This window comes from Anabrus simplex, chromosome 3 (assembly GCF_040414725.1).
Source record: "Anabrus simplex isolate iqAnaSimp1 chromosome 3, ASM4041472v1, whole genome shotgun sequence".
NCBI lineage: Eukaryota > Metazoa > Arthropoda > Insecta > Orthoptera > Tettigoniidae > Anabrus > Anabrus simplex.
In genome coordinates, this window is record NC_090267.1 from 329245358 (window position 1) to 329255751 (window position 10394).

A 10394-nucleotide genomic window follows, 5' to 3' on the forward strand; every position below is an offset into this window, starting at 1 on the left:
ACATGATATAGGCTTTTTGGGCTTATGCCGTATCGAGAAAATAAGGTGAAATACTTTATGTTTTGTGGAGAACTTTGCTTCACGTCTTCAGAAGAAATAGTTCCTCATCACCAGATGTTTCATTCCAGGCTTGTGTTAGTGTCTCCTTTCATTTGTATGTACACCTGTTACGCACACACCCCCCTCCCCCGTCCCAGATTAATTACGATGGTACCGTCAGCTGCTATTTGGAATGCTGGCATTGTGCCAGTGTACAGCGAGCTATCTGGTTTCAAATTAACGTATCACCTCCTATTACTAACGGCTAAATTGAAACCTTCATTATTGGAGAGGTCGAGATTTTCTTCATCGTCGTGTTTTGAATTCTGGTCAGTGGATGAATTTTGGAATTTTAATTGTCATTACATTTTGCCTCATCTCGTACCGTTAGGGGGCGATGACCAAGATGTTAGGCCCCTATAACCACCACCGGTGCCGCCACCACCACCACCACCACCTTTGTGAAACTGTATTTTTCAAGATAAAACTGGGAAGAAACTAAGCTACAAATTATTTTTATGAACTCAAGGGGACGGGGAGTTTACGAGGGTTATTTTTGGTTTGTACAGAATCAGAGGTAGATTACTGCACATACAGAACATCAGGCAAATTGGGGGGAAAATAGACAAATAATAATATTTATGGACTCGAAGGGCGAGGAATGCATTTAATCGCATTTAATAAACTTCCCCAGACAACACTGCGTACTACTGTGCTGTCGTATCGCTTCACAAAAACAATAGTAAAAATTGAATATGGTCATGAAAAAACAGTGGTAAAATTAAAATTCGCCATAGAAAGAACAGCTAAATAACAAAATCAAGCACAAATAAAACACATGGCAAATTTTTGTATCAGTACATTCATTCCATGGTGTGTCACTGCTCACCATCATCATCGATTTTCCACTCCAGCAAGCCGGTTGCGGGTGTTCACGAGCCTCATCCAGTTCATCCTGTCTATCCACTGGTGATGTTCTACCTTTTGCTGCCAATTTACATCACGCTTGGCAAGGTCTTTGAAAATTTGCTTTTCCCAACTATCACAAGGCCTGTTACCAACAATATTCCTTTCATAGTATGCTCTTGGTGTCTTAATTGGAGTCATCCTTCTCATATGTCCATACCATCGTCATCATCATCAGTGTCCCACTCCAGTCGCCGGGTGTGGTCAACAAGGCTCCTCCACTCCTTTCTGTCCTTCCAGTTTTCCTGCTCCATTACTTCTGCCACATTCAATGCAGCTTCTCTAATGTCCTTCCAAATCTGATCCATCCACCTTCTTCTCGGTCTTCCAACTGGTCTCTTTCCCTTAACTTCTCTTTCCAATTCCCTTCTTGCTACCCGTTCCTTTCCCATTCTTTTTATATCTCTGGACCATCTCAATTTTGCTTTCTGTATGTTCTGTACTAACAGTTCTATATTTAGCTCTTCTCTGATTTTAATATTTTGAATTCTATCTCTTCTCGTCTTTTTAACTGCTGTTCTTAAAAATTTCATTTCTACTGCTCGATCTTGTCTCATTAGTTTCCAGCGTCTCTAGTCCGTATGTTACAATTGGTATGAAATACTGTTTCTTCTTCTATCGATTTTGGCCAGCCTGTGGACCACGTAAATAACTTCTCATGATTTAAACTTTCTTTGGCGCCAGTACTCCTTCATCCTCCTGCTTGCTGCTTCTTTTCTTTCAGCCGTCCATTGTTGTTTCTTCTTGGTCGCTATTTCTGGCTCTAGGAAACCCTTAAATGTGTGTAACTTGTTTCTGAAGGTGGTTCTATTGTGGATGTCTTGATGTGTGATGTTCATTTCTTGCAAATCCTTCTTCGTGTTAACAAACCATTTTTCATAAGAGCTGCCTTTCCTATTGGGCTTATTGAAGTGGTTAAAGATTTTCTTGGCAAGTCTGTTATCAGGCATTCTTGAAATATGTCCAAAAAATTTAACTCTTCGCTTTCGAATGACATCTGAAATCCTACTGCATGTTTTATATATTTCTTTGTTACTGCGTAATCGATATGTGTCCGTACATTTCTTTGGACCGAGGATTTTCTTAGAATCTTTCTTTCCTTCTTCTCGATTTCTTCAATGTCTTTCCTGGTTGTTAATCCCAGGCATTCTGAAGCATATACGCACTCTGGTTGAATTACTGCCTGATAGTGGCGTAGTTTTGTCCTAATAGAGATCGCTTTCTTGTTATATGTGTTTTTTGTAAGGTGGAATGCAAGCTCCATTTTTCTGGCTCTCTCGCGGTTTGCTTCTTTATCAAGCCCATTAGGTTGTATAATCTCACCAAGGTATTTGAATTTAACAACTTTATCTATCTTATCATTGTTTGTTGTTACTATGTATCTTGGGGCTTCTTTAATGTTGGTCATGAAATGTGTCTTTTCAAATGATATCTGCAGGCCAGTTTTCATTGCTACCTCTTTTAAAGTGTTAACTTGTATTATCGCCGATTCAATATGTTCTGATAACAGTACAAGATCGTCAGCAAATGCTAAGCAGTTGATAGTGATGTTCTCTTTCTTGTATCCTATCCTTATTTGGTCTTTAATGCCTTTTTCTGCGAGTTCTTTTTCTCATTCTTTGATGACTTTATCCAGGACACAATTGAACAGCAGTGGGGATAGGCAATCTCCTTGCCTTACACCTGTCTTGATTTCAAAGGGTTCAGGTATCTCTCCCATAAACTTAACCTTTGAGTATGTGTTTGTTAAGGTCTCCTTTATTAGTTGTAATGTCTTGTTATCTGTACCCATTTCTCTAAGGATGTTAAACAATGTGCTCCTATCAACTGAATCATATGCTTTTTGAAAGTCAACAAAAACTGCTACATACTTCTTGCCCCTGGCAACTCTGTCCTTCAGTATTGTCTTAAGGTTCCAAATTTGTTTCACACATGATCGTCCCTTCCGAAAGCCTCCCTGGTATTCGCCGATTTTGTGTTCAACTTGTTGTTCTAATCTTGATAGCAATGCCATAGATAGTATCTTGTATGTCTCTTGAAGGAGTGAGATGCCTCTGTAATTGCTGACATCTGTTCTGTCCCCTTTCTTGTGTAGTGGGTGTATTAATGCTAATTTCCAATCATCAGGAATCTTACAAGTGTTCCAGATTTCTTGCATTAACTGGCATAGGTTCTTGATCATTTGGGGGCTCACATGCTTCCATAGTTCACTCGTTATTGAGTCTTCACCAGCTGCTTTGTTGTTCTTAAGCTTCTTGATTAGATTTGTGATTTCTGTTTCATCTGGCGGTGTGGAGTCTGGTTCTGTTGAGTATGTTCTGTGGCGAGCTTCTCCTCTGGAACTGGGCAGTTAAGTAGCTGTTTAAAGTATTCTGCTAACAGTTGGCAATTTTCTTCAATGTTTGTTGCGATGGTGCCATCCTCTTTCTTGAAACACAAGCTCGGTGGTTGGTATTTAGAAAGACTCCTCTTAAATGTCTTGTAAAAGTCCCTCATGTTATTCTTTTGGAAGTTTTGTTCTATTGCAGCCAGTTGTTCTTTCTCAAATTTTCTTTTTTCTCCTCTTATGATTTTTGCTGTTGATTTTCTTTGTTCTTTGAAGCTGTTGTAATCTTCCTCTTTCTTTGATGAGTACCACTTCTTCCATCTTTGTAGTCTGAGTGATATTGCCTGTTCACATCTTTCATTCCACCATGGATGTTTCCGTGTTTTCTTGAGTAATGCTGTTTCTTTGGCTGCTCCTATCATGGTCTGCTGCATTTGCTTCCATTCAGTTGTTTCAATGTTCGTCAGTTCTTGGTACTTGTTGCTGTTCTGTTTCAGCTTTTGAGCGTCGAATCTTAGTACTCTGTTGTTTGTGCGTTTCTTCTTGCTGCTGGGAATAAACTTTATCTTGATGATTGTTAAATAGTGATCTGTTTCTATGTTGGCTCTTTTCTTAACTTTAACATTCATGATTTCTTTTTGACTTCTATGGGAGATTGCAACGTGATCAATTTGATATTCTCCTAATAGTTTGTTTGGTGATGCCCACGTCGTTTGTTTCCTAGGAAGCTTCTTGAAATGAGTGGACATCAGTTTCAAATTAAAGTTCCTACAGAACTCTATAAGTCTTTGCCCATTTCTGTTGGTTCTTCTATGAGCTGGGAAATCCCCCACTATTCTCTTGTAGACTTTTTCTCGTCCTACTTGTGCGTTGAAATCCCCAAGTAGTATTTTCACATGATTATCAGGAATTTCTAATGTCACCAATTCTAATTCTTTCCAAAAATTATCTACCTTTTGTGGGTTAGTTCGATTGTCGTCATTAATTGGCGCATGAGCATTAATGAGGGTGTATATTTTCTTTGCACACTTAATGGAGTAGTGAGAGCCTTCCATTTGGAGACTGGAAGTCTATAACCAAATTTAGAATCTTTTTATTGATTACAAATGCTGTTCCTAAGTGTGGCATATTCTTCATGATCCTTATGCCAACCTTGCCTTTCAGGATTCTATAGTTGCTTGATTCCATCGCGATGTCATCCATGAATCTTGTTTCTTAAAGTGCCATGATCAGAATATTTTGCTGGTCCATTACGTCTGTAAGTTGTTTAAGTTTTCCTGTTTTTAGGAGTGAATTTATGTTCAGCGTGCCAAAAAAGTGTTTCCGTTTAGGTTTTAATTTTGTTGTATTCAGTCTGGATGTGTCTGATGGCAATGGGTTTCCTAGATGCTCCGACTCATCTATGCATGGTGGTTTGGGCTCTCCAGAATCCGATGGCCCAAATGCACTGCTTGTAGCAGTGCTGGATTTCCTCTTGAGGCTGCCACCTGGAGTAGTTTCCGTAAGAAATGTTTCCATCATGCGAGTTAATGGGAGTTGTTGGGGGAGCCGACCGGGGTCAGCTCATGATACCACTAAAGTTGTAAGCCTTAGGGTTGCTCCTTTCCAGCAGATGTATCTGGATTGTAGCTCAACTGTCGGGGATAGATTATTCTTCACCTTCAACACCATTGAGGTTATTGAGGGTATTCTATTTCTGTGAAAGCTGTTGATCGCCTTCTTCGTCTGTAACCCAGACAGGGGCCCTTACAGGGTGCTATCATCCGGAGCCAGATGAACCCTGGTTTTTTTACGAGGTGTTACTCCTCCCCCTCCTCCTTCCTCATCACTTGCGAGATGAAGCCCCGGGCTTGGGACCGGCACTGGCGGAGTTGAAATACTGTTTATATAATGTTAATTTCCTTTTCTTGGGGACTTTGTCATACCATCGTAATCTGCTTAATTCTAAGGTTTCCAGCAGGCTCCTGTCCAATCAAAGTTGTTGCCGAATACTTTCATTCTTTATTTTGTCTCTCCTTGTCTTTTGGAGACATGAACGAAGTAACTTCATTTCAGTGGCCTGTAGGCGTCTTTGTGCAGATCTAGTCACTGTTGCTGCTTCCAGCCCGTATGTTTGAATTGGTCCAAGATATGTTTTGTACAGCATGAGTTTGCAAGCTTGGGGAAATGAGTCATTCCAAAGGAATGATAAGTACAGAATCGTGCAGCATGTTATACAAGGAAGAATAGAAGGACATAGGAGTCCTGGTAGACGACAAACTCTATGGATGAAGAACCTCGTAGACTGGAATGGGTTGGACACGATGTCTCTGTTCCTTATCGCTGTATCCAAATTCAAGATCGCCATGTTGACTGCCAACCTTCGCTAGAAGATGGCACATTAAAAAGAAGAAGGTAATTGATGAACGGGGTGGTAGAATTTTGATGCAGCTGCATACTATAACACTAAAATCTTCAGTAACAACTTCTGTACAGAACGAAAATAATAGAACACCACAAATACTATGTAATATTACAAAAACAGTAAAAATAGTTGCATATAGTTCATTTTTATAAAAAAGAAGAATGTATTGAATAGGTGGAAAAATGTTACAGAAATAACCTATATGTAATCTCAGTTCAATACGGATCAATCAAAAATGAAATTTATGGTAAAAATAGTTAGTGGGACATAAAGCACAAAACTCTGCATATATAACCAGAGCTAAATATCTGTCATTAGATTTTCTGTTACTCACTGAATGTTACTTCCTTGACACTGCCGGCTGAAGTCCCCTCTCATTCTGAATCGGACATCGACATGTGTCTCCCTGCTTATTTTTATGAACGTTCTCAGTCATAATGCAAATAAATCACTGAATTAATTTTAAAAGAAAGAAATCACACACTTAGGCTGATTAATCACATAACACTCAAACAAGTGTTATATAAAGGTTATAAAACAGACACAACAAATAAATACTGTAGACGGCTCTACAAAAGATCGCAATATTAATGTTAAAGAAAAAAATCACACGCATAGGCTATTCCCATAACTCTCACTCGACGCGAGGCAAGTACGCACGGATTTAAAGCCTAAAAACACACCCACAATAAATACTGTAGATGATTTCACTACAGAAGTGGGCGGTTCACAGAGTGAGGGACTACACTATGCTTGAACCAGAGCAACACAGAAGAAGGACATGATTAATTATTGACATTGTAGTATTGTTAAAAAAATGAATTCACTTATCAGAAACATACTGACAGTTTGCTCTCCAGTTTTTAAGTTGTAAGGAGAGACAATTTTATAAAATTATTCAGAGCAAATACGAGGAATGTCGATGATTGCCCGTTTAATGGAGGCAATAATATTTACGGACCGTCATTGGATAATGTTCAAAATATGCGCCCGATAGTTGCTTGCCTAGACCGTAGTACTATTGCATTGGTTCCTATAATTTCTGTAACATTCGACTTACGTGCTATCATTTTTAGCGAGGTGGGAGTAGCAACAGCTGGAGAATTCAATAACATATAGACCGAATGAAACATTGAATGTTGTTGAAAACAATTGAATGAAACGGTAGTTTTCATTTGGAAAGCCCATCACTAAGTTGGAAATATTAAAAAACCAAAACCCATGCCACAACAGGCCCGAAGTGCCATGGCCTACCAAGCGACCACTACTCAGCCCGAAGGCCTGCAGATTATGAAGTGTCATGTGTTTAGCACAACAAATGCTCTTGGCTGTTATTCTTGGCTTTCTAGACTGGGTGGAAATAATAGACTTGCAGAATTCTACCCTACTAAAAGACAGATGTTACAACACTCTGGATCTGTCACGATGGTATCGTTTGCTGCACCAAGAAACCTTTCCCAGGCTGCACAAGAACCCAGAACAGTTCATGTGTATGTTTGGGTCCACATATTGTGCAAGCAAATTTTCTCGGCCATGAACCGAATAAAATGCGAAGACAGATCAATGCTCGGAGATCCAAGGTTGAAGAATGCTCTGGGCATCACGTTAGCAAATGCATTGACTCCTAATATATCAGCACTTGTGTCCGCAGTGAACCGTGTATGTTCTGATACTCAATAAATATATTGTATTCTGTATCTTGAACTTGTCTTATGAATATCTCCTCCATTCCCACCTCCACAGTGATGCAACCCCATTCAACAGTACTCTCCGTCACACGTCTACGGCAGTGTCCACCATGCCATGACGACAGCTTACCCCTGAACAGAGCTGTATTGCATGTTGCAGGCTTACTCATGCAAGGCGGCGAGCAGCTCGGCTGGAACAGCCTGCACTAAAACTTCAAATAATGAGTGACATCTGTGGTTGAATGAATAAATTGTTAAAGTTGAGACTGGAAACAATTAAAGTGTATTTTTCTTTCTTAAGCTCAAGTGATGTTACAAGCTTTAAAGAAATATTTGTTATTTATTAATATTGTGTGTCATTGCATTTGCTTCAGGTTTGCTTCTCGACAAGATCAAGACCATACAGAAACATGGATGGCAAGCAAATGTACCTGCCCATTGTGTCGGAGTCGGTTTTGTATGCTTGACATCAGCTTAATTCAACAAGCATCGTAATGAACAGTTGGTTGCCAGTTTGTTGTTTTGTCTAATGCAAATACTCGTATGCAGTTTTTTACTTTTTTATTGTCTACCTTCATTCTAATCATGTCCAGTTCTCTGCTTTCTTGAATAATCCTCACAGCTTATTTTCTTCTACTTAACTTGATCTCTAACTTAAAACTATTTTACAAGGAAGGTGTGTGAGTTCACCCACTTAGCACTGAGTAAATATTGCAATTTTTTTTTTTTTTTTTTTTTTTTTTTTATTTTTTTTTTTTTGCAAAGTGCAAGACTTCACTACAGGTATTGCTCTGATAGGAAATTTGCATCAATAGTTAAATGAATACTCTGAGTGGATATGCAAGCCTGTAATTTTGGTACTTCCAGTTGACTGGAAGACTGTCAGAGGTATGTGAAATGCATGTGAAACTGACATAACATTGGAAATATTGTTTAAGGGTTATTAGCAAAATATTACATTTTCCCAATTCTGCATTCAAGGGGGACACACATTGCAAAAAAATTATGATTGCCCCTGGAAAATGGCCAATTCCTTCTTTAACTGATCCAGTTAAGAAGGAGAACAATAATAAACAATGTGGTAGTGGCTTATAAGATGAGTAGAATGGGAAAAGGACAAAGTATTTACAAACTAATTTACTAATATTGAAATTTAATGACCATAATACATGTAACACTGAATCATAAACCTCAGCGCAATCCATCATGTTCATGTTGTGATTGTTTGCTTGTATATTGTCTACCTTCATTCTAATCATATCCAGTTCTCTGCTTTCTTGAATAATCTTCACAGCTTGTTTTCTTCTACTTAACTTGATCTCTAACTTAAAACTATTTTACAAGAAAGGTGTGCGAGTTCACCCACTTAGCGCTGAGTAAATATTGCAAATATATTATTATTATTATGATGTGCAAAGTGCAAACTTTTAACTGTTATATGTAATTGATGGTTTGTGATGTACCCTCTTGCCATGAATCATAAATATACTGTATATTGTTATGAAGGGAGTGGGGAAAACCATTATCATTTTCAGTCTACATAATGATAATATAATCGATGAGCAAGGTTCTGAATATAATTGAGTGTTGACACCAGGTTGCATATGAGGAAAAATTGTCATATCCTGTCACTTCTCATTTTGTGGAAGTCCAGGCTATCTATGACAGCTTTTATGGAAGCTGTTGGCATTCATTCAACCTTCAGGACCTCCACATAGTGCAAAATTAATACCGTATTTTCTTGAGTAATTCTCACATTTTTCCCCGACAAACAATGTAGGTACCGAGCGTGTTGGTCGTGTGGTCAGGGACACGCAGCTGTGGGCTTGCATCCGGGGGATAATGGGTTCAAATCCCACTGTCGGCAGCCCTGAAGATGGTTTTCCATGATTTCCCATTTTCACACCAGGCAAATGCTGGGGCTGTACCTTAATTAAGGCCACGGCTGCTTCTTTCCAACTCCCAGGCCTTTCTTATCCCATCGTCGCCATAAGACCTATCTGTGTCGGTGCGACGTAAAGCAACTATTTAGTAATAAGAATTTCATTATGGTCCGTATTGCATTGTAAAGAAAAAAGAAAAAAAATGTAGGTAATAATGTGTGTACATAAGTGTCTCATGGATTTCTAATACATGACAGATTTATTTTTAAAAACTTTTAAACTGACATTCATGAAGTATAGTGTGCACAGAAAAAAACTTAATAAAAGTTTGCATCTTTCTACATCAAATTAACTTATTTAATCACTATTGTTTACAGTTTAAACAGAGGGTCCTCATGCACATTGAATTACTGTCCCCATATTATCCACTTAGGGTTGTTCCAGGTCGTTGAAAAGGATATTGGGTGTGTCTCGGTGACATAATAAGGTACTACATAACCAAATTTAAGAAAAAAAATCATAGCTTGCATGGAAAGGTATCAAAAGTTTTTGTTAAATCAGAGCAAAACTAGAATGAGGTGTGAGATAAACTTTAAAGGCGGGTACAGACATGCGCGCCTAACTCCGTAACGTAACCACGTCGCGCGCCAAGGTTAAACGGGGCAATGTTACGCACCGCGGTTGCGAGGTAAACTTTTCTACCCCGCGCCGCAGGTCGTAACGCGTAACCTACCAGCGTTCCGCCAGTTGAGACAGTGCAGCTTTGAAAGATGGATTTAGCTGCAGCAGCCTATATTTATTTTCATTATGCAACTAAACGGAAACAGGCGATGTTGGCAAACTCGGCTATATTCATGTAGAACTACACATGGTGGTTCAAATTTGCTGGCAGACATGAAGTTTCAGACAGTTAGTGGGCATTATAAACATTTTACTTGCTGAACCTGACCAAGGCGTCGTTTCCGTTTCCAACGCTTTGTGTTGATTTTTGTTTTCGCGTTCCGCGCAAGAGTATTATTGCTTAGGCAATCAAGTCGGAGGTTTAAATGTTTCAATATGGGTAGGTTTTTTTACAGATAGGTCTTATG

At 39.0% G+C, this 10394-nt stretch overlaps 1 protein-coding gene across 1 annotated transcript in view; it reads left to right on the forward strand.

The window, feature by feature from the left end:
* LOC136866320 (E3 ubiquitin-protein ligase TM129) overlaps nt 1-8122 on the forward strand; it is an 89763-nt gene extending 81641 nt beyond the window's left edge. Inside the window, exon 6 of the mRNA XM_067143171.2 lies at nt 7798-8122. Within this exon, the coding sequence (XP_066999272.1) occupies nt 7798-7918 (121 nt within the window). The 3' untranslated portion in view covers nt 7919-8122. The remainder of the gene's footprint in view (nt 1-7797) is intronic.
* The last annotated feature ends 2272 nt before the right edge of the window (nt 8123-10394 follow it).